Genomic DNA, 25,756 nt, shown 5'->3' on the forward strand with positions numbered 1-25,756 from the left:
TTGATGTTCAAAGTTTATAAATTAGAACACCTAAATTACAATGTCAAAGGTGCTTCTACATCTCTACGAAATTTCACAAACTCGGTTTACAAAGTGCAGTAACAGATCTACTTACTTGGAACCTCTGCTTCTACAAGGGATTCAGCCCTTCCATCTGAAAATGCAGACATTGGAAATGTAGAATTTAAGTGGCTGTTAAAGGTTGGGCTTGAAATTTTCTTCAATCCCTGATGCCAGCCACTATCACCTTTTGGCAAAAGAAAAGGATACTGTAGAGGATCGTAGCAGCCATAGAAATGCCTGATTCTATGGTTGTTTGCTCCCCTTCCATATGCAATTATATGAGGACCTTCATTCCATTGCATAGGTGTATTATCCGACCAAACAACAGCCACCTCGTCAGATGTTGGCGCATTATATACACGTTGATCAGTGGTTGGATCAGTACTTAAAACTATTTTCGTATTCTCAGTCACCTCTATCTCTTTCAGTGATCGGAAAAACTTCTCATAGGGATTATCATCCATGAGGCCCATGAGTGAAGTGATGATCTGTTCATTTAAATTAGGGAACACTCTTAATCTGTTTTTGTAAGACCCGCCCTTTTAGAGACCCTTTGACCAGCGTTGACTGACCTTGGGAGCGGTAATAGTCCTTAGAAGTGCGTGCCAAGTTACCTTGGGTTGTGAGTTATGTGTGGTACTCGATAGAGTAGAGGCTACTCGATCGAGTAGCTCGGATACTCGATCGAGTAGGGGACACTCGATCGAGTAACGGGTTTTCAGCGAGGGTTTATAATCGTGTTTTGTTAAATCCGCAAATAATTTACGCCTCATTTCTTCAATCCTTAAGTCGCCTCTTTCCCCTTCCCTTCACCATATAACCTCCATGGAAGCCTTTGAAGGTTCTTGTGCCTTAGGAGAGCATAGCTTGAGTCGGGTAGCGGTTTTTTGCCAGGTTTCTCCTTGTAGGTATGTCATCATCATCATCCGTATCCTTGTCTTTGCAGTTAGGGTTTGCTTGGTAGTGATAGATGATTGTGTTGTGGATATAGGTGTTGCTTTATTGCTGGATATTTCGTATGATTGGCATGGAGTGGTTGCAGTTGCTTAAAGGTAGGTTCGCCTACTCAGTTTCTGTGGATAGTCTAGTGTGTCGGTTGTCTCGTCATTGTTGTTGTATTGTGGTTGTGTTTGTGTGGCAGCGTATATGCGGTGGTCGGTTGGTACATACAGTTTGTTGGTTGTTGTATTGCAGCTGTCTGTGATTGTTTGTCTCTGGTTCTTGAGATGCGTTCTCGGCTGAGTGGAGTCACTTGCGGGAGTGGCTTCACGCCCTAGTTTCGCCCTCCGTGGAACCCACCACGGGAGGGGATGTGCACATTAATGGAACAGGGTTATCGCTCGGTATGATGAGCGGGGATTTGGTGGGTACGGTTGCGGTCCCCCACTGGCAGGGCTGGTCCAGTGGACAGCCGGTGACGGAGATTGATTGGAGTGGGTGTGATTGTGTGTGTGTGACTGATTGTGTTGTGTTGTGTTGATAGATGTTGTTGGTATTGTCATGTCTTATCTCAGTACTGACCTTGTGTGGTTGTCTTGTTGTTTCTATGTGTCTGCCGTGATCCCTTATGGTGAGCAGTAGGTCTTAGCAGGTGTTGATGTTGTTGATAGCTGGAGTCCTGGCGGGAGGAGTTCTCACGAGTTTCGATATAGTAGTGTGTAGCTCACGAGTTGTATCTTTATTTTGGTTAAGTTGGTTGTAACGCTTGTAATATAACTATAAATGTTCTTTTATCGACTTTTGATGATTACTTACCTCGGGCAACCGAGATGGTAACGCCCTTATATGCTAAGGAAGGCCTAGTTAAGGCTCCTCTGAATATGGGGGTGTTACAAAGTGGTATCAGAGCGACGATTTTGGAACCTGTAAGCAATGAACATAATGAACGTAGTGAGTCTAATAAAATGAACCTGGTGTATGTATAATGGGAGCCCCAGTTGATGCTAGATTTTGGGTGAGTAGGCGCCCTCATTTCAAAATCTTGGCCCCATGGTACTTAAGCCAGTCACAGGGTATGGGAATGTGGAGTCTGTGTGTATGTATGTAATGTGTATGTTAATTGTGTTGGAATTATTTGTGGTCGAGTCTTTGCTAATGTAAATATGGGTATGGTAGTTGCGTTTGGATTGTGTATAGTGAAGTTTTGGCATAATTAGTGAGCTTGTACGATGATTATGAGAAACGTGACAAGAGTTTATTTAATAGAAATGCGTGAAAGTGCGGGAGTGTATGCTGTAATATGAAAGGTGGATGTGTTGGTGTGTACTTTAAGTTTTTAGTAATAGCGAACCTATACGAGCTTATAAATTCTACCGTAGCTATAATGATGATAGTTAAGGGAGTGTTGAGATATAGTACGAGAATTGATAATTTGTGATGTGTATATGCAATGCTTGATAATTGAAACTTTCCGCTTGCGTGGTGTTTAATTGTGTGGAATAATTTGTTTATATTGAAACTGGAACATGCTAAGCTTTAATTTGTCTATGCAGAATGCCCTTGGATGACATGAGAATAATTATCGTTAAATATATATGTTTTGCATTAATATGATAATAAGCTGATAACAATGTGGTAGGACGAGTTTAGATATGGTATGATGACGTGATTATGCACATGAATGACTCGGTAGCAGGTAAACCGAGTTGGGTAAATTGTTGTAGCGTAATATGACATGAATCTTGTCTGATGAGACGGTATGGTCTGCTTGAGTAGTAATGGTAATACATGAGTGGTTATGATAACTAGTGACGAATTCCGAACATGGTTTGGAATCGACACGCAATGTTGTTTTTGCAGGAATCTCTCAACCTTACTTGACCGAGTGCGAGTGCTTACTAGACCGAGTAGACCTCACTCGATCTAGTTAGGAAGCTGTGACGTCGGAATGTGGAAATTTTCTGCAGATACTCGATGAAATAGCACCTACTCGATCGAGTAGAGGGCACTCGATCGAGTACCCTAGGCACTCGATCGAGTAGGCTACAGTACAGAGCCTCTTATGGGTTTCTTAAAACCCTTATTTCTTCTTATTCCTCTCATTCTTCTTCTTCTATCCGAACCCTAAGCCTAAATCCCTCTCAAAACTCTCATCTTCTTGTGATTGTGGTGATTGATTTGGGTTGCTTTCTTTGTTTAATTTCGTTCTTTTACCTTCCATCTGATCAAGGTATGATTTTCGTCCCTATTTACATGTTTTTATTACTTTGAATTTGTTAGAATGATGGTGTAATCTAAAATTTTCGATTCTTATGGGCAAATTATTGCTTTTAGTTGTTGTAATATGATTCACATGCTTTCCTTTCGTGAATGTTGGTGATTAATTACTGTAAAAAAATAGACTAGAAATTGCAAATTGGGGACGAATTTTCTAGGGTTTGCAAAAATCAAAATTGATTTTGGGTTGTTTTCTACATATTAGATGATGAAATTGAACACTATATATTGTATATATCATGTTGAAGGATGGATTTTGGTGATTTTCACCTTAAAACTTGCCTTAAAACTTCGTCTTAAAAGTGCCCCAAATTGAATTTTGTTTTCTATAACTGGGATTTTGTGTTAGATATGAATGCATATGCACGAATTAAGCTTTTAATATGATAATGGTGATGTTAATTGTTGATGAATATGTCAATTTGTTACAGTCGTAGAGACCGTCTGACTAGCCTAGTCGAGTTAATTGCTTCTAATGTTGAAGGTGGATGATGACATGCTTTAAGTTACCTTTCTATGAGTGTATATGAATATCTCACATGATGTCATGTAATTACATGAAATAGCATATTGGGTCATGCCATAATATCCGAATTGGTTGAGTAAACCGTGTTTATCATGCTAAACTTTTCACAACTATAGAGATTGTCTGAGTTACTAAAAAACTGAATTTATGTATCAAATTGGGAATTTGTTGGTGAAAGTGTGTACCTAGCTGAGTATTCAAAGTTCAATTGTATGAATTATGTGCTTTACATGCCTATGCAAGTTTGTTTAAACCATATGCTGAAACAGATGCCGAGACTGAACATAGGGACTCGTTAGAGCAAGAGGGGGAGGGCTTCACAGCCCGAGCCTGGGGAAGGTAATGGACCCGTAGTACCCGCGGTACCGGAGTACCCTACGGTGGTGTTTGTAGATTTTAAACAGAGAGAGCGTTTTGTGGCGTTGCAGAAACGCAAAATGAGGCCTACCCGTTGTGTGGATACCACACTTCTGACTGACTTGGGAATTGAGACGGATGTCCGTCACATATTTGAGACTTTGGGGTTTACGGGGTTGTATCGGCTGAGGAAGCATACTTACCCTTTTCTTACCTTGGAGTTTATGAGCTCGTTTAAATACGAGCCAGCTGCTCAAACTGTTGAGTTTCGTTTGATGAACACAAGTTTCCTGTTGACCATGGACCTTTTCGCGTCTCACCTTGGGTTGGCCAAGCCTCCCAAGGATTCTATCAGTGAGATTCCTTCTGAGTGCGGTGTCTGCCGCCTAATGCCTTGTCTTACCGGAAAGCCAACTCCCACCTCAAGCAACATGCTGATTAATGATGTTCAACATGTTACCTTGAGGATCTTTCTTCGTTCCATTTCGAACCTCCTTTATGATAGACCGGATATTAGTAAACTGAACAATCATGAGATGTTGCTTCTGATGTCTTACGTCAACCCGGAGCGGACCGAGAGGGTGATCTTTAATGCTCCTGCCATGGTCTGTGCTAGCCTTGCTTTGATGGCTACTGCCACTTCCCGGTACTTGAGTTGTGGTGCTATCGCCACTCGGCTAGCTGAAAAGCTAGCCTCCTTTGAGGCTTCTTTCGAGTATGTTCCTCTGGCTACACCGGTGCCTACTATGGACCGAGACTACTACCTCGACTTGAAATGGTTGAGAACTTTAGCTGATGGCAGCCTTGCTTGGAGGGTGTGGGGCATGAGCTGGATGAAGATTCCGGCTCCTGAGCACCTCCCACCGACAGAGCTGTTAGACCCGGTGGTTGTAGCTATGGACTCCGATGAGGAGGAGGAGGATGATGATGGACCTCGACAGTTGCGGACGTACCTCATTGATGACACGATCCTCCAGGTGATGCTCGAGCCGAAGAAGAGGGAGAATGCGGCCGTAGTGGAGGAGAGGCCCAGGTTGGGGAGAGGACCCCGTCGAGTGAGGGAGAGGACCGCTGAGACTAGACCACGGCCGGCAGCACCACCACAGCAGCGCCCTTTTCCGTGTTACCTCTACCTCGACACCCCGGAGACGCGTTCGAGCTACTTGGCAGAGAGAGTGTCATCTACTTTGACACTCCGGAATATGCATGAGATGGCGTACACTCAGGGGATAGGGACCGAGGGACCACATCCAGTGTGGTGGAGTGGAGTCGGGGACTATAGTGGGGTTTTCCACTCTTACGGGGTGGATCAGTCAGCTTGGGAGGCACCTCAGTCCTTTGCTTATGGTGGCTTGACCCCATGGTATGTGAGTCCTGGGGCTGGAGCGGGGGTTGATGCAGGTGTTGGGTCATCGAGAGCGGGCACCTCGGGAGGAGATGGTGGTGGAGATGAGGTGATGGAGGAGCAGCAGCAGCAGGAGTGATACTCCTATTCTTTATCTTTGTTTATGGTTGATGGTGTTAGATTATGGTGGTCGTTGTTAGTCAGAACTTTTATTTTGGGATTTGTATGGATGGTCATAAGGCCAGATTTGCTAGTTTGACTTTATTGCAGGATTTTGGGAGTCGGGAAGTCATCCCGACTCTCGTTATGTGACGATTATATATATATATATGTGGGTTATGACAGGTTTTCCCAAGATCTTGACCTGTAGGTACTCGACAGAGTACCCCATACTCGGTCGAGTAGCTGCTGGTGTGACAGAAATGAGGCATTCTGATCTCAGGGCTACTCGATCGAGTAGCCAAGACACTCGATCGAGTAGCGGGCACTCAATCGAGTACCCTATATACTCGATCGAGTAGCACCGTTACAGGAACTTTTCGAAAATAAAAATTGTTTCATGGTTATATAATTACATGTTTGATGTTTAACATGGTTATTAATGAGTAGTAACATGTTTGATCTGTTCATTTCATATGTTGGAAGTCGTGCTTGGTTTTAAAGGCGTATTTGCAACGAATAATGGAGTTGTCATTATTCTTATTGCATTAATTTTACATCCGTATTGTCTACAAGTTATATTTCACCGGATTCTATATATACAAATTCAAATGATATGCTTATGCCTTCTTGACGGTGACTAGTTATTCGAATATAGTTGCATACATCTTTATGGTTTACTGGTTGTGCGAGTAATATGAGTAATGTCAATAATGAATCATATGGTTTGGATATATGTCAAGACGTAGGTAGTAAGTAACATATGTAGTAATTTGGTGGTGAACTTCGGGGACGAAGTTCCTTTTAGAGGGGAAGAGTAATGTCGCAAAGTAAAAAGGCCGATTTTGAAATTATGTTGTTGTTTGTTTATAACGTTTTCTACGACTTTAGTCACATCTCTTGTATGGAAGTATAATTATTTGCACTTGTTAGTGGAAGCAACTTGTTGGTTGGAGTAAAGTTGAACGATAGTCGTGAGGTCGTGTGTTGGAATAGAATTATATTGTTGAGTACATTAGTGGTGATAAAGTGACATGCTTCGCGTTGTTGGTTGTTGCTAGTGAAAGTGTAACCTCGTAGCGTGTTGGGTATTTCAAGTAATATTTTTGTAGGAGTCGGTCTATATGGAGTGTTAGACATTTGATGATGATGACAAGGGGGAGGGTATGTCCGGGGAGTAGCGATCTTGTCAACAGTTTCCTTGTTGTCGCTAATGAAATACCTCTCCCTAGAAGATTGTTTCGGCAAGACAACTGTGAAACAGCAAACATACCTACCATCTGGTTGTGTAATGAAGTCCATTTCATCAACAGTTACGTTATACTCCACAACTAACTGCAGCCAGATGTCCCATAAGTCAGCTGTGACTTTAACAGGCAGGAATCCCGGCACCACCATTTTTTTTGCCTACGATATATGACCCTACCAGTACCTGCCACCCACTCAGCAGACCTCAGCGCTTCCCGTTTCTGTTGATAGAAATTACAGACAGCCTTGTATTTTTCACGACCTTCCAGGTTGAAATCATCCATGATAACCTGTTTTTTCTTAACAAGGTAGTCAACAACCTGTTCAGCAGCGTGTTCTTCAGATTCCCACATAAGTTCCTTCTTTTCACCTTTGAATAAACAAGCCGCTGGACCAGGACCTCGGTGTAGGACCAAGTTTGATTGATTAAGGTTTAAGTTTGCATGGCTATACATTGCCTGTGGCCAGCCTAGCGCTTTAGTTATCTCAGCTAATAGACCCCTGAACGAAACTCTAAATTCCTTCTTTTCCTCATCCATTTGAAACCTGTAAATGCATATTTAAAATTCGCACTAATAATGGCCCATAAAATAATAATCTATCGAGTTTTGTTAAAGGAACTTACGGTTTAAAGCAGTAGCAAAATAAACGCCGCAAACAACTCAACTACCAAGTAAAGAATGTGACAACTAACCTAATTAGACACCCATAGCAGACGTTTAATTTAGAAGTGCAATACAACCAGCTAGAGTACATACATACACATAAACCCAAAGGAACTACGAAGACATAACGACACATAACAACCAAATGACTAATCTTTGAACTCTAAACACACTTACTGCGGTTTGTTTTCGTTATCTTTGAAGACCGCTCCTTGATGAATGTCCTGTTTTTTTCCTTGCAAGCAACATCGCAGGAATTAACGCAGTTAAAAAATGATCGGTTAAGCTAATTATTCTGATGAAATGCATTTTTTTATTAAACTTAAAACAATAAAACCAAACCTATCAATTTTCCCGCAGGTCTGTTAACTTTTAGCCGAAAACAACACATTTTTATATGGCAAAACAAAGAAGGCGGTCTCTAAGCAAACTGTTGATAGTACGTACAGTAAAATCATTACACCATACCCCCCACACCCCCTCCCTTACTCTGCAAACCCACTCGTTTAAGCAAACATAACCATAATAACACACAAAGGTCACCTCACCTCGACTCAAATAATCTATAATAATGAATATTAAATCATCTATTCAGTATAATATAATAAGCAACCACTACACAACCCCTTACCCTGTCCTCAATGTACCTCACCTTAGTACCTTCGGTAACTCTAAAGACAGAAAAATACCCCACATTAGAAACTTAGTGAAGCGCTAAGACATCAACAGCCCTTCCCTTACACTATTTATACGGGTAGACTAGACTGACAACACCTTATTTCCGTTACTTAACAGACACACTTCTAAGTAACCCCAAATGTACCACACAATGCCCCATTTAAATGAGCTTAATTCATTTGTTACAATTATTAGAACTAAACAGGTGCACCATCAATAATAACCATGCCTCAAACTATTGTAAATCTAGTTATCTTTAACATCGCTAACCGGCTTAAGTCTAATTTATTTGTCCATTAGCTATTGTTAATCTACACACGAGCCAGCCGCCGCACAATTTCAATTCTGTTATCAGGCACTCGGATTTTTATAATCTAATCTAATTATTTCTAACCAAAAGCCTTTGAAGAAATTTGTGTGAGATAAGCCAGGTGTGTTAGTCTTAATTAGCCACTTTAATCCAATAGTCATCTACCCACAGTCGTCTCGGTTTAAGACATGCGATCACCGCGGGCGACCGAGCCCTGTTTAAATTACACAGCTAACTATATGTAAGCGAGAAGGTTGTTTCTCCGAAGATGTAGTTAGTTTTACACTTTTACGCCACAGAAGCTGCAACAATTAGCGTTATATAAGTAAGGTGGTGAAGACATATTAAGTATATAACTAAGGTGGTACAGACATATTCATCCATGCTAAGCAACTAATAATCCTTTCAGAATCCTACGTTTTACTTCCAATTAAATTTGTCTGCGGGCAAAGTGGTAGGTATATTTTGTTCCTACCTACATTACAACGAAGATTTATTAGTTTAAGCGCGTTACCAGTTGCCGCATACCGAGGACAGTAATCCTCTCAGAACAATACGTTTTACTCCCAATCAAATTTGTCTGCGTACAAAGTGGTAGTTATATTTTGTTTGTAACTATATTGCAGCGAAGATTTATTAGCTAAAGCGCGTTAACAGTTGCCGCATACAGAGGACCGTTGTTCGGAGGCGCCCTTGATACAATTGGCATAATATTCGGCTTGTGACACCCAACGTTGAACATAAATATATCAAAGCGAAAATGCAACGACAACAATGGTAATCAGATTGTTGCACTGCGATCACAGATATGGTAAACCAAACACGAAAGCGAAAAACTGATCGTAAATCAACCATAATAAGCCTAAAAAATGTAACCCAAACAACCACAAGAAACAAGGAAAGCCCAAAGATAAGTCCTTGCATTGTCAAGGACATAGCAACAGAGGTTTGCATGTTACACATCAACCTAACTATTCGACCCACCCTCATGCAACACCCAAGCTCAACCCGTCCGACAAGGATTAAAAAACTAATAAATCTCAACTATTCATCCTACTATTCATTAGGAATAGTAACTTGGCTTGCTCACTTTTATATAAGTGGAGGACTGCGTACAAAGTGGTAGTTATATTTTGTTTGTAACTATATTGCAGCGAAGATTTATTAGCTAAAGCGCGTTAATAGTTGCCGCATACAGAGGACCGTTGTTCGGAGGCGCCCTTGATACAATTGGCATAATATTCGGCTTGTGACACCCAACGTTGAACATAAATATATCAAAGCGAAAATGCAACGACAACAATGGTAATCAGATTGTTGCACTGCGATCACAGATATGGTAAACCAAACACGAAAGCGAAAAACTGATCGTAAATCAACCATAATAAGCCTAAAAAATGTAACCCAAACAACCACAAGAAACAAGGAAAGCCCAAAGATAAGTCCTTGCATTGTCAAGGACATAGCAACAGAGGTTTGCATGTTACACATCAACCTAACTATTCGACCCACCCTCATGCAACACCCAAGCTCAACCCGTCCGACAAGGATTAAAAAACTAATAAATCTCAACTATTCATCCTACTATTTATTAGGAATAGTAACTTGGCTTGCTCACTTTTATATAAGTGGAGGATATAAGTGGAGGATATATCAATTCCACGAGTTTAAAACTAGCACTAGTATTACAAACGTAGAACGCAAAATACCATCCCCGTCACTCCTCGTAGTATACAGAACTTTTATCATTACCAGTGTTTTTGAAGAATCTAGCATCCCATATTCCCATCTTTTAGGAAGAACAAGTGAACAAGCTTCACCATCACTACCACTACCACTACCACTACCACTACAACTACCAAAACCAGTGTACACCAGATACTTACTGATAACAATTGATATACAGCATTTGTAAAAACAAAGCAATAATGCTGTTAATCTCATCACTCCCATCACACCACTCCCTCACTAATCCATCATTAATTAACCACTACATTAAAAACACCCCAAAATCCCACTCTTTTGCTTACCCCCCTAAACTTTCATTCTCACTCTCATCAAACTCCTCTTCTTTATCCACTACAACTGCTGCTGCAACTCTCCGCTGCGTAAACGACCCCGTTTTGGATGAACAAGGTGACAGAGAGTGGGTCCCATCCGCCGTGGCTGTTGCTGCCGCCATACGCAAAGTATCATCTTCACCAATTGAGTTTACCCACAAAATTGAAAAAGACCCTAAATCTCAGGGTTTGGTTCTTCCAACCCCTGATTTTCACCGTCTTTGTCTTGATCAATTGGCTCTTTTTCAACGTATTGTTCATCCTAACGCCCTTCTTTCGGTATTTTCTTTCTTTACTTTTCATTTATTTTTATTATTTGTTGATTATCTATCTATTGTAGTGTGAATTTATCTGAGCTATCTAATTTCTTATGTGAGGATATTGATTGGTACCCACGCCACTATCATCTTCAATGGCACACAGCCTAAATATTTATTAACAAGCAACTCAGACTACTTTTCTTGTACCCCTTTCCCTCTTTTTGTAACCCTTTTAAGTTTTATCCATGCCATGCCATGCCATGCCATATCCCTCTTTTATCGCTCATAAATAGGCATGACTTGCCTTAATATATACGAGCTTTCTAATACTATGCACTAAAATTTTGTTCGGTTTGAGGAGGTTCAGATATGTAAATTTTGGTTCAACTTGTGGATCAACGTTTGCTGGTGGGTGTAGGTAGTTTAAAATTTAAAAATGAACAAAAGGTTCAAATCCTTGGTTGAAACCTCCTCAAGGGATGTTTCCTTTAAGAGGAAATACCTCGTCACCCATCAACTGCTGATACTCCTACGTCAATTAATCTGAAAATAAATTTAGGGTGTGTTTGGATAGCAAAAATGGAGGGGAGGGGGAGGGGGAGGGGGGAGGGAAGGAGGAAAGGGAAGGAGAGGGAGAATGGAGGACGTCATTTTCCCTCCAAATCTTTCCTATGGTGGAAGGATTCTCATTAGGCTTGGAGGAGGGAAAATGGATCCCTCCAAATCCCTTCCCCTCCATTTCCCTCCAACCTCAATTGTTATCCAAACAAGGGATTTTGTATCATTCCTCTCCCCTCCCTTTCCCTCCATCCAAACACACCCTTAACAACAGATTAAAAAATGTTGCTGATGATATGACAACAATAAAAAAATGAAGAGTTTTGCGGTGAAGTGTAGGTCTGTCATTCATATTTTTGATCAAGGGTCTAAAAGGAAACTGGATATCTGTTACTCTTTGGTTAAGGCTGCATGTCTCAGACACAACCTTCCTAACCAATCTTTAGATTATATTCCTACAAGGAGAATAAGCGTCAAATAAGGTGGTTTTTTTCACATGCAATTGCTAAGTTTATGTTCTTCTGGTGACTTACTTTATTGCTTTTGAGTGTTAGTTTATACGGAGTGTCTATTAGTTGAAAGCGAAAAATCATGACTCCCAACTTTCACCAAAAGCTCATTTTGCCCAATTAAAAGACAATTTTTCCATCCTTATTTATCATGTACGCTTTTCATCTTCTAGCAAAAGTTAGTTTTACACAAATTTAAAGATATATCATGATTGATATTCACTAAAAAATTATATGGATTTTGGTGTGAGTAGTTTTGTGAAAATTTAGAAAAGGTGAATGTTTTTGAAAGGTGGCATAGAGCCATAGAAAAGGTGGGAGGTACCAGTTTTTTTCCTGAGTTGTGAGTCTCAGGACTATGATACTGTTTGATATCTTGCTTAAGTGACCTCTACAAGTAGCGCATATTATCATCTTCTGGAATTATATATCATCAAGCCTTAATTTTCACTATGTTAATTCAGGTATATGTCAGGCCTGCTGGTAGCTATGTGATGGACCGTTTAGAGCTAAGGCGTGTCACTCTTTATCCATCAGGGGATGGGTCTGATATTGTTATATTGGTCGGAAATTTTAATATGCCAGCAGGGTTACGTGGTGCCGAGGCTGCACTTTCCAAGAAGCAGGTAAGTGATTTAATCTGTACTACATTCGGAATCATAGTATTAATTGGGGCTGTGACACCCTGCTCTGATCTATTTGTAAAGTTTTACTTGAATAGGGCGACCACATTTTGAAGCCGTACCAGCCACATTTGGACTTGCATTTTCGCTCTTCTCTTTGCTCTTTTTTTTCCCTCAGCCAGAAACAATGGGGAAGGTCTACTTCCAATTTGCTGGCTAATTTGGATATTACTGTATTGGCTTATAGGCGGAGGCAGTACCCGAGTGCGGAGCTGTTGTTTTACCGATGGTCAAACATCCCTTCGTAGTTGGATTTTTGGTTGCTGAGCTGCCTGTTATGGAGCTAGGGAGGGGATCTGGCGATTCTTCAGACACACGGTCCCCACAGGAGAGCTATGCACTACCTCCTAGTTTTAAATTGAAGTCACCAGAAATTCCATCATGCAGTTCAAGTCCCTTGAAATACTTTAACCTCTCTTCTGACCAGAGACTAAATGCGATAAACATTTCTTGTTCCCTTGCTATGGCTTATGTGATGGATCAGGTAGCCCAACCTCATCTTTGATCGTTTCCATCTTCCACCTTTCTTTTTTAAGTGAGGAACTTATCACTCATTCTTCACAAGTACTCCAGTGTACTCTAATAGTTATGCTAGTTGAATGCCGCTCATATTTGAGCTCGTGGTTTTTGTTGTTGCAACTTATTGGTTCCAAATAATACTTCAGGAAGCAGGTGTCATCGAGGGAGGTACTTGTCAGTAAGAGGTTTATTCATGACATGCGTTTGAACCCGATCCGCTTGGACCACACACACACACACACACACACACACACAAGAATAATGTAAACAGTCAACTTTGTGGATTTTGTGCTTATTAGATAGCACACCCAAGTCCATGTATGGGTGGAGAAGTGAAGAAGGGAGGGGAGGGGAGGAGGAGGAAAGGACGCAATCTCCCTCCTTCCCTTTCCTCCCCTCCATTTCCCTCCTAAAATTTTATCCAAATACACCCGTAGATTTCAGCTTCATAGGTTTCGTGCATATCGAATGGGCATCTACTTTGGTTCAGGGTTCTTTATTAACTTGCTTTCTCTTGTCATAGAAAGCGATGTTGCTTCAGCAGACCTCCTGGCAAAATAATATTCGGATGAGTAATCTAGTGGAACAGGTAAGATATCAATTTTTTTGGTTTTTCATTCCTGTATTAGCCTAGATCTCATAATACTTAACTGGTCTCCTTATCCTCAGATACGAGGGCCTTTGTCTAGCCTACGAACTCTCTCCCAAATGTTATCAGTCCAATTAAAAAGAAACGAGGTGCTTTCCTCTACAAAGCTCAATTTTATGATTTTTCAATGCACTGTTTCCTGTTGTTGGCATTAAGATTTGTTGTGAATCTTGTGATTATGCTGTTGCAGATTTCCCATGATATAGTTGAAGACATTATCGTCCAAAGTGATCGTATGCGAGATACGCTGCAACAGCTGCAGGATGCTGTTTATATGACAAAGGTTTGGTCTTTTATCTCTATTTGGCAGATGACATTTGTATAATTTTTTAGTTCACCTTTCCAAGGCCTTGTTGTTTTCGAGATATATACCACTGAAGTAGTCATGTGTTTTTTTGCTATATATACTCTGTGACTGTGACTTTTTCCTCCCGAGTGATCTAATTGACATGCCTTTTAGGAGATGAAGTATGGATATAGAGGAATAATATTATTTAACACGTATAGTATACACGCTATGGGCTAGAGCATTGTGCCAAAAATAGAATGTTGTAATATCAAGTAACATTCTGATTAATATCATGGGGGAGTGAATGACAAGAACTCAACAACATTGAGAAGATCATAGTATTAAATCTCGGTTTGGTCACAGTCACAGTATTGGTTATCAGGGTTAAATGCGGTCAATATCGCATTGAAACACGCTAAAATGCGGTCGCAATAAACTCCAAAACCTTTATAAATCAGTCGAGTATCGGTGTTGCGGCCGATGTTTAGAACTGTGGACAAGATTGCCTGATAACTGCTGGGCATATAATACGTGGAGAATGGGATCATTAAAAGTCAAAACAGTCAATAAGAATGGCCTGTGCTTTATTGGATGTGTAACCTATTCCCCTAGGGTACAGAAATGTACCTCACACGGCCGTTTATGTATTGTTTGGCAGAGACTTAAGTCAGAGAAAGAATAGCCGTTAGGACTAATAAATACTCCCTCCAATTTCCTAATATCTCCCCCTTTCTTTTGGACACAAAAAATAAGAAAGGGGAAGAAAGAAGGAATAAAGTATTGTAATTGTAAAATTTATAGGAGAGAAAATAATAAAGAATGAATAATGAATAAAGAATAAATGAAGTAGTGGGAGTTGTTGATTTTTTAGGAGAGAAAATTAATAAAAAAATGAATGAAACTTGCTAAAAAAGGAAAGAGGGAAGATAATCAAACTTGTGTGAAAAAGGAAAGAGGAAAGATAATAAGAAATTGGAGGGAATATATGTTAATGTTGAAATATGACAATTAATCTAATAAGGTTACAAAGTAACTCATTACACATTACTACTACTGAGAAGTTTTGTGTCATGTTCAATGTCATTAGAGTTACTAGTCCTATAAGTTTAATGTAGAGGGAGTTTAGACTTACACCTTAAATGTTATAGGGAAGTTGCAAGTCCTTCTTCTAGTATAAATAACTAATGTATTAGCTTGTTTTGATATAGAAATATACAACACAAAATATTCTATCAATATCTTTCTCTCCTTATTTGATTATATTTGCCCCTAAAAACCATCAGGTGGCATCAGAGCATTTTTTATCTTTCGGGACCAAAAATCAAAAACACCCACATAAAAAAATAAGTAAATAAATAAATAAAAAAACAAACATATATACAGAAGCATGGCTTCATCAAGTTCAACAATGCCTTCCGCACCAATTTTCGTAGGTGAAAATTATGATTTTTGGTGTATCAAGATAAAGGCTTTGTTAACTACTCTAGATTTATGGGAGATTATCGAACAAGGGTTTAAACTACCTGAATCAACAGTTGAACAAAAGATATGAGCTGATGAACAAAAGGTAGTAAAAAGAGAAGACGACGAAGAATACAAGAGCAATTGCATTTTTGCATACTTACATTCTGCAATTGGAGAGGCGATTTTTCCAAGGATCGTCAATGCAACTTCGGCAAAAGAAATATGAGACATTCTTAAGGTGGAGTTTCAAGGCTCACAAAAAGTAAGAGCTATTAAACTCCAAAACTTAAGAAGAGATTTTGAAAACTTGAAAATGAAACCATCTCAATCAATGAAGGACTATACATCTCGAATCATTGATACAATAAACCAAATGAAAATTTATGGCGGCGATATTTCCGACAAGAGGATAATCAACAAAACTCTTTGTAGCCTTGACAACAAATTCAGTTTTATTGTTACCGCTATAGAAGAGTCCAAAGATGTTGATACATTGTCTCCGCAAGAATTATTTGGGTCTTTACATGCCCATGAGTCAAAGGTGTCCGGTAGAAATGAAGGTTCATCGGAAGGAGCTTTTCAAGCAAAACATAAAAAAAAGTCCCAAAATTTCAAAAATAACAGAAATAAGCAAATGTCAAAAGAAAAGTAGAGTATTAATGGTACCGAAAAGAAAGGAAGATAGGAAGATTTCCACCTTGTGGAATCTGTAAAAAGACTAATCACATGGAGAAAAGTTGTTGGAACAAAGATAAAACACCATGTGATATTTGTAAAAAGTTTGGACATGAACAAAAAGATTGATGGTCTAAAGATCAACAAGCAAAGGCTAATGTCTCTAAAAGTTGGATCTTTGAAGATCATCTATTTGTTGCCGGTCAAGCCTCGACGAAAAGCAATAAAGATGTGTGGCTAGTCGATAGTGGTTGCACAAATCACATGAGAAACAATGAAAGTATATTCACTCATATTGATACTTCATTGAAGACTCCGGTAAGGATGGGCGATGGTTCCATTATAGAGGCAAAAGGCAAAGGAACTATAGCCGTTCAAACAAAGAAAAGAACGCGTTACATTAGCATTGTCTTGTTAGTTCCTAATCTTGCCACAAATTTGCTAAGCGTCCCCCAGATGATGCAAAATGGTTACAATGTCAACTTTGAAGGAAATACATGTAATATTTATGATCATCATGGAAAGGAGATTGCTCGAATTGAAATGAAGAACAAAAGTTTCCGTCTTTCATGGACATACCCAAAAGAAAGTGTTGCCCGAGTAAAGGATAATGACTCTTGGCTATGGCATAAAAGACTTGGCCACTATAACTTTCATGCGTTGCAAACTCTATACAAAAAGGACATGCTAAGAGATTTGCCTTTGGTGAATCTTGAAAAAGACATTTGTGAAGGTTGTCAATTGGGGAAAATGCATAGAGATTCTTTTCCGCAAGATCAAGCATGGAGAGCTAAAGAGAAACTTGAGTTAGTGCATACAGATGTTTGTGGCCCCATGCGAACATTAACTTATGAGAGAAATAGGTATTTCATTCTTTTTATTGATGATCTTACAAGAATGACATGGGTCTATTTTATTTTCTTCGAGAACGCTCAGAAGTTCCCACTGTTTTCAAGAAGTTCAAGGCTATGGCTGAAAACCAAAGTGGTTGTAGCATGAAACGAATCAGATCCGATAGAGGCATGAAACGAATCAGATCCGATAGAGGCACAGAATATACATCAAACGAGTTTGATAAATTTTGTGAAGATGAAGGTATAACACATCAACTCACTGTTGGTTATACACCACAACAAAATGGTGTAATGGTGTGTCTGAAAGGAAGAATAGAACTATAGAACTGTTATGGAGATGGCGCGATGCATGCTATTTGAGAAGAAAATGCCTAAAAGGTTTTGGCTGAGGCTGTAAACACAATATCTTCTTAATAGGTGTCCAACCAAGGCGGTGACAGATAAAACACCTTTTGAAGCATGGACAAATCACAAGCGTACAAGGAAACACTTTAGAGTATTTGGCTCTTTATGTTACATACATGTTCCTGCACTAAATAGGCACAAGTTACAAGAGAAAGAAAGAGAAGGCTGAACATGGCATCTTTTTGGGTTATAGCTCCCAATCTAAAGGTTATCGACTTTTCAACTTCAAGACTCATGAAAATTCTTACTGGAATTGGAAAGAAGATAAGGTGGAGAAACAAGTCAACAACTACCAACACCTTGGAATTTTGTGCCAAAATCAACAAGAGGATGTTTTTCAATATGTGTCCCCACCAAATTCTCCTAGAACGCCACAAAATTCACCTTCAACTCCGAGAGAGTCACACGGAGATCAAGCAAGCTCTTCCAGAAATGAAATTGAGACTTCTCCAGATTCTCAAAATGCATGCTACTGGACCAAGAGGTAAAAGACTTGTAGCGGATTTGTAGACAGTAATGTTGCAATCCAAGAGAATCCATTTGAATCATGTTATGTTGCGGTTTATGAACCTAACAACTATCATGAAGCCTCTAAACATCAAGAATGGAGAGATGTGATGGAGGAGGAGCTTAAGATGATCGAAAAGAATCAGAGGAAGACCAAAACATACAATTCAGATGGTTCAGTTCAAAAGTACAAAGCAAGGTTCGTCGTGAAAGGTTATTCTCAACAGTATGGTACTGACTACACTGCACCGAGACGTTTGCCCCTGTTGCAAGACATGATACAATACGAACCTTAATTGCTTTGGCTGCTTAACATAAGTGGAACATCTATCAAATGGATGTAAAGTTAGCATTCTTGAATGGTTATCTCCAAGAAGAGATATATGTTGACCAACCACAAGGATATGTCATAAAAGGGAAGGAAAATCAAGTTTTTTATGGGTTGAAGCAAGCTCCACGAGTCTGCTAGAGTCGAATTGATGAGTATTTACTAAAGTTTGGTTTTGAAAGAAGTCCAAGTGAGCCAATCTTATATGTGAAGAAAACAAAATCAGATTTGACGATCCTTTCTCTATATGCGCTTGCTTGGAATGCATGGAGTAATTATTGGGTAAATTTTAATTGGGTGATAATTATTGGGGAAGTTAATTACTTGGTAATGAGTTCCTTGAACATAGGTTTGATATATAGGAATAATGATTACTGAGTAGATGACTCCCTTAATCATTACCCGGGGGGAGGGTGGATAATGTATTACCCCTTCATGAGAGTAATAGATTCGGGAGGTGAATAATTACTCTCATACCAAACATGGAAAACGCACCTTACATATTACTCCCTTATTCATTCCCCCCTTTACCCTCAATCCAAGCAAGCCCTATGTTGTTGATGACTTGATTATAACCGGAAACAATCAAGCTATGATCGTTGAGTTTAAGAGGAACATGAAAAAGGAATTTGAGGCTTGATGAGTTTTTTCCTCGGTTTAGAAGTGAAGCAAGAATCATAAGGCATCTTTATTTCACAAAAGAAATATGCAGAAACTATTCTTAAGAGATTCAAGATGGATAATTGCAAGGCTATGTCAACACCACTTGGGTAAATGAGAAGCTTTCTAAAGATGATGGGGCTGAAAAGGCAGACCCTAACACTTATAGACACTTATAGAGGTATAGTTGGATGTTTGCTTTATCTAACAGCTTGAAGACCTGATCTAATGTTCTCGGCAAGTCTTTTATCAAGGTTTATGCAAAACCCGAGTCAACTTCACTACACCGCACCGCTGCGAAGAGAGTTTTAAGGTACATTCGAGGTAGTACACATTTGGGTCTTTGGTACAAACCAACTCAAAACTCTGTCGGGTACACTGTTAGTGATTGGGATAGTGATTAGGGTGGTTCCGTTGATGACATGAGAAGTACATTCGGATATGCATATACTCTAGGAAGTGGAATATTTTCATGGCAATCACAAAAGCAAGATAATGTTGCTGCTTGTGCAACTGTAAATCAAGCGATCTGTTTGCGGAAAGTTCTCAAAGATATGGGAAAAGAGCAATTTACTCCAACCGAGTTACTTTGTGATAACCAGTCAGCTATTGCCATTGCAAAGTGTGCCACAAGAGGACCAAGCACTTCAAGATTTAGTACCATTTTGTGAGAGACACACAAAGAGAAGGTGAAATCAACCTCGAGTATTGTCCTACACAAGATTAACTTGCGGATATATTCACAAAGGCACTACCTAGCTTGTGCAACTGTAAATCAAGCGATCTGGTTGCGGAAAGTTCTCAAAGATATGGGAAAGGAGCAATTTACTCCAACCGAGTTACTTTGTGATAACCAGTCAGCTATTGCCATTGCAAAGAATCCAGTGTGCGACAAGAGGACCAAATACTTCAAGATTGAGGCGCTTTAAAATAAAGGCAGTATCTTGAAATATTGGTTGACATGGCGTAAACTTTGACGCTTTTGTATGGGGCGTTGTATAACAGGTATAACGTTACATGACATGAAATTCCCTTGTGGATTGAAGCCAATCCTTTAAAGTCCTTGCTCAATTTTAACTGGTTGAGTTTTGCTTTTGCCGAAGTTTTAGATTTGTGATCTCTGTTGGAATTTGTGTTTATATTACATGATATTTGGGGGAGACGGTATTGGTGAGACCTATTAGCTCCATGTTTGGAGCCATGGCTACACGCACTTACAAATGAGCATTACATTCATATTTATAGTAGTTTATGGGAATGTTCTAGAAATGAGCTAAATAATTGGATAATTCTCTAATTCTCTAGATTGTTCTTGTAGCTTACTAGATATCTTAGTAGTACAAGAATTTTCTAGATTATATTTTTAACACTCCCCCTTAATCTAAAAATTCTTGTTTATCTTGTACTTCGAATTTGTTTGTAGTTGCCCCCCCTTAAGCTTGAGTTTCTTCGTGTCTTGTGTATTTTTTCCACATCGTTGCTCTTAACTCTGATGGTCTGAATCATGATTTTTTTGATGTTCTTCCTCCTCTCACCTTTGCTTTTCTTGTTGATTGTCTTCATTTTTTGATGTTCTTCCTCCTCACATTTGCTTTACTTGTTGATTGTCTTCATTTCTTGAATGTGCTCGGAGCTTCCAGTCTTGCGTGGTACTCTTCCCGTTAGTTGTTCGGTACTCTTCCCGTTAGTTGTTCTTGTGTTTCTTACATTTGCTTGTGTGTGAGATCTTTTAGTCCCATTTTCTTGTATGGTCGATGCCCATGTTTTTTTGGTTGTGTTTTTTTTTCGGGTCTACACCCTTTGTTTTCGGGGTTTCATTGTTTCGCCCCATGATGTTTCTGGGTTGACATTTTTTCGTCACCCTTTTTGATTTCGTGGGTTGACACTTTTTTTTTGTCACCCTTGTTTGATTTCGGGTTAGCCTCGTGTGCTACCCTGGCCTCATCGGATTAGCTCTTTCGCTATCCGGAAATCGGGTTAACCCTTTTTTTTGGTTACCCTCATCGGGTCAGCTTTTTTTTTTTTTTTTTTTTACTGCCCGGATATCGGGTTAGCGTTTTTGCTACCCTATTGCTTTGAATGAAATGTTGCTGCTCATGTCCGTCAACGATTTCACTCGGCCGTTTTTGCCCATTTTTGATGTGAGGGAAGAGTAATATTTTTTAAAGGTAATGTAGGAGGCAAATGTCTTCTTTTTTTGTGATTTGATTTTTTAATGGAACGGAGGAGGTAGGATCAGTTTCATATTTTGATATAAGATCATTGCCCAGATTTGACAACCATGGGCTCTGATACCATGTTGGAATTTTGGCAGCGGAAGTAATGTGAGCCCGATATTCTCAACATGGATGATTTTTATTTATATGTTGAATGTGTTTATATTACATGATATTTGGGGGAGACGGTATTGGTGAGACCTATTAGCTCCATGTTTGGAGCCATGGCTACACACACTTACAAATGAGCATTACATTCATATTTATAGTAGTTTATGGAAATGTTCTAGAAATGAGCTAAATAATTGGATAATTCTCTAATTCTCTAGATTGTTCTTGTAGCTTACTAGATATCTTAGTATTACAAGAATTTTCTAGATTATTTTGAACAATCTCAGATGATTTCCCCACTACACCTTTTCTGTTTTTGCCATGATGCAGAGCTAATATATTACTGCCTCGGTTTTTGATGTTTTTTCAGGCCAACATAATGCGGTTTAATGAAGAATCATTGAAGAAAATGGGTGGTACAAATTATACTCAACCTGAACTTCGGATATACAAGTTACCGAATGACCCGTCTAATGATACACGTGTTAATAAGAAAGAAGGGTTTGGAAACACTTCTTCGAGCTTGGCAATCAAGGATTTGGAGATGCCTATGCCAACACTGGCTCTAGCACCTTTGCTACTACACAGCACCAGGTAAGGTCATCTCCGTGGGATAATCAGCCTTATCTATTGAGCAGAGGAGAATCAGTGCAAGTGGCTATTGTTATTATCTTGGTTTCATGAAAAATAACTCTTTCATTATGCTTAGGAATGTAAACAAGCTGATATGACCTTGAGTTCAGATGTGCTCGAGATCGACTAGGAAAAACTGAGCTTTACCTCTCAGCTATCAGCTCTTCAGGCCTAGAAATTGAAGCTCGGATTCGGATAGGGCTGAGATTTATAGTGTTTCAGTAGTTTCTTTTTCATGACGCGTTGTATAGGTGTGTTTCAAAATTCTTAAAATAGCATAAATCTAAAATAAACACATGTTATTAGAAATCATCAAAGGTAATTTTTTATTAAACGAACACTAACCCCACTTTACTGATCTGAGCTATTAAGCCAGACCTCAGCTCAGCTCAGATTAGTTCGAGCTCGAGATTGATGTAGATGAGCTTGGGCCGAGCTTTTAACAAACTGATTTCTAGGCCTTGTCGAGCGGGCTCACCTAACTTGTGCCCAAGCTTATGATATTTCGTCTTGTCAGGAAGACCGTGCAATGTTTCTGATGTGCTAGTAGACTTGGTTGGAGCTGCACAGCCTCTTGCTCAAAAGCAAAGGCGGAATGTGGAATTAAGTGAATTCTCGAAGGTCCTACAAGTTGCTGTTGAAGAAGCTGCTCTTCGTCAGGCCCTCGGTAATCTAATTGAGGGGGCACTTTTGCGTACACGTGTTGGCGGAAATGTTCAAATTGTCTCAGTTGGAGCACCTGCTGGAGGAGCTCTTGTTGTGATTGATGATGATGGTCCTGATATGCACTACATGGTTTGATCATCACTCTTAACTATTTTCTTTCATTTCCTTTTTCTGAATTGTTTAAGGTGATTAATTTTCTTGTTAAATCTTGCTGGTATAACCATCTGTTGGTCTAGTGGTAAAGAGTTGGAGGTCACAAGTCCAACTCAAGTCCCTCTGTAGGCCCTTAGGAGTTGGAAGGGGGTCGCATTACCCTGCCACTCTTCAGTAAGTTTGGGTACTAGAAGATTTCCTCTACTAGAAACTGGAGCAATATGTGTAACCTGAACGCTCTGTTTACCGACTGGATTCTTAGGACTTCTTACTGACAATTAAGCCATGTTGCTCGTACTCGGTTAGAAGTATCCAACACGGGTGCGTGTCCAAGTGTCGGATCCGTCTATTTTATGAATAAAATTCATGTTTTTGAAAATGAAGTGTCGAGTGTCCTACCCATGTCCATGTCCGAGGGTGGAGTGTCCAACACGGGTACGCGAGTAATATTGAAGAGTCTGAGCAACATAGCAATTAACTGCCTGCTTGGTTGTAAAGTTGTAATGGCGCACCATGGTATTTCATCGAGGACACTTCATCACGACCGCTTGTTCAAGTTTTGAAGGTCCCATAGTTTGAGGTAGTATAGGCCGCATATATGGTGCAAGGACCGAAAATAAGACTGGGGTGACGATTTCAAGATCACGACTAAAAATGATATTAACACCTGGTATATCACAAATACTTTAGTAAAATTGCCTTACATAAGCGTTGTTGTAAAACCATTAGTCATTCCTTTTTTGGTTAAAATTGATAAATAACTTCTCCTATGAATAAATTGTTTTACAGTAAAATCTTTTAGAAGAGACTAACTTTTCTATTTCCCCTCATGTTTACAGACACAAATGCATTCTCTGACACCTTTCGGGGTGGAACTTTCTTCAGAGCAAATGATGGAAGACAACATGACATGGAACTTTGTTGCCGGCCTGACAGTTGCCAGAGAGATACTTGAAAGCTATGGCTGCGTTCTTCGCGTCATCTCTCCTCGAAACAATGATGCTGCTCTTGGATCTGGTGGGACCCGAATTGAGGTTTGTCTCCCTTCATCGACTCCTTATAATCACATGAGCGTGGCTGAAGAGGCTTGATTTGGTCTCAAGGCTCCAACACAAAGGAACCAAGAAAGCATGTAAATTAGCCAGTCCTCGTTGGCTGCTCGCGGTTTCGGTTCTGGTAAAGTAACCCGCTTCTGCAACCCTGTATATACACATACGCTTGTCCTCAATTGTGTGCATCAGTCGGTCAACTAATGTATTCTTTGTATGTTGGACGTTTGGAATGTATAGTAATTTGTAATACTAGATGAGTTTTTAAATTACTAGCATTGAAAATAATAGCTACGAGTTTGTAGTTTCATACATCCACATTTATCAAACGTAATTTATTTTCGCAGTACATTTTTTTACTCATTACAGTACATTGTGTGCGATATTTTCCTTTTGCATACCCTTGTCAAAAAATCACTCTCTCTCTCTGTACAACCTCTTCAATTAATCAAATCTCTTCTAGTGTAAAAATTGAATTAAAACTGATTTATTTTGTTGATTACAAACTTATGAATCAAAATACCAAATTAATGTTTTGTTAGAATTTTCTTGTTTAATTTTGGGCTAGTTTTTATTGAAGAACTATTGTTAATGAGACATTGCTTGTTTGCGGTGGTGAAATAACAGCTTGGGTAGGGGACGACGAAGGAAGGGGATGGAGCAGGCGGAAGAATGGAGGCGCAAGTGGAGGCGCGCAACGTAGAGGTAATACTACAGAAAATAATTGGTTCAATTGTGCAGTAGAATAGGACATGACGTTGTCGTGGGTGCCAGGGGGATTGGAGGGCGAGTAAGGTTGTTCGGTGGTGGTGGTTGTGCGTAAGTAGGGACGGAAACAGGTTGGTCTGACAAGAGGACGGAGGGGCTTGGCATGGCGGCTTGTCGCCGGAGATCTAACGGTGGGTCTATGGGTGGTGGGGTTGGTGTGTACTGCAATTACTTTGTTGTGTTTTTTTCCCTTTCATCTGGAATCTGGATGTAGTATATGGAAAATGAAAGGGTTAGAAATGTCAAAAGTATACTGCGATGAGTAAAATGCGTATTGCGAAAATCAACACTTATAAAAAATGCCATCATTGAAGTACGCTCTTTTGGGGTATTAAACCTTCTATGTATGGATTAATTAATTAGATTATTTAAAATGGGTCTTGATTTTCGCAGTACACATTTTACTCATCATAGTACACTATTGACAATTATACCCCTCTCATTTTCTCTCTCCAACCTCTCTCTAATGTTTTCCCTCTAATGCCAACCCATCCATTCATCTCAAATTTCACAAAGCAAGGGTTTTTCGCCGCCAGTGAGGATGCGACGGTGGTGAGTAACCGGTGGTCAATTGACCGGTTGTGAGTGGCCGTTTGTGAGTGGACGGTGGTGGTGAGATGCCGGCAACGACAGGCCGGTGGTGGTGATACGCCGGCGATGACAACCCAGCGGTGAGAGTACGTCGATCAGTGGCGGCCGGTGAATTATAATGTACCATATTGATTGATTGATTACTTTTTGTATTGTGTAGTACGTTTCTCATGATTGCACTGTACTACATTGATTATTTTTTTTCCTTTTTCTATATACCACAGTTTGGTATATGTTCAATTTAGTCAATGTAGTCAAATTAATAAGAAATAGTCATAATATAGAATTAACGAATTAATTACCCGTTCGTTACTTGAATAATCGTTCGTAATTGAAGAATTTTAATGTGGTTGAAGATGGATGTTTCAATTAGAGAGGAGGAAGAAAGAATTAGGTTTAATGTTTTTTTAGTCATCCTTGGTTCTACATACCATGTCGGATTTTAACCCGAGTACGATGATGAGTATCGGCTAATTATATTCAAATGAACTTAAAACAATTAGTTCATAATTATTTCCAAAACTATTCATGTCAAGCTTATAAAGTCGAACCCGACATCGAATATCATCAAAACAATGATGA

General features: G+C 39.6%; 1 protein-coding gene across 1 annotated transcript; it reads left to right on the top strand.

Moving 5' to 3' along the window:
- Positions 1 to 10,329: 10,329 nt before the first annotated feature.
- On the top strand, positions 10,330 to 24,166 carry LOC141623573 (chloroplast sensor kinase, chloroplastic-like). The gene is made up of 9 exons (XM_074439667.1): positions 10,330 to 10,906; positions 12,419 to 12,580; positions 12,825 to 13,121; positions 13,680 to 13,745; positions 13,826 to 13,894; positions 13,996 to 14,088; positions 21,685 to 21,908; positions 22,469 to 22,742; positions 23,606 to 24,166. Exons 1-9 carry the CDS (start codon positions 10,496 to 10,498, stop codon positions 23,855 to 23,857), a joined length of 1,848 nt encoding a protein of 615 aa, XP_074295768.1. The 5' UTR covers positions 10,330 to 10,495; the 3' UTR covers positions 23,858 to 24,166.
- Positions 24,167 to 25,756: the final 1,590 nt, after the last annotated feature.

Source organism: Silene latifolia, chromosome X (assembly GCF_048544455.1).
Source record: "Silene latifolia isolate original U9 population chromosome X, ASM4854445v1, whole genome shotgun sequence".
Classification (NCBI taxonomy): Eukaryota; Viridiplantae; Streptophyta; class Magnoliopsida; order Caryophyllales; family Caryophyllaceae; genus Silene; species Silene latifolia.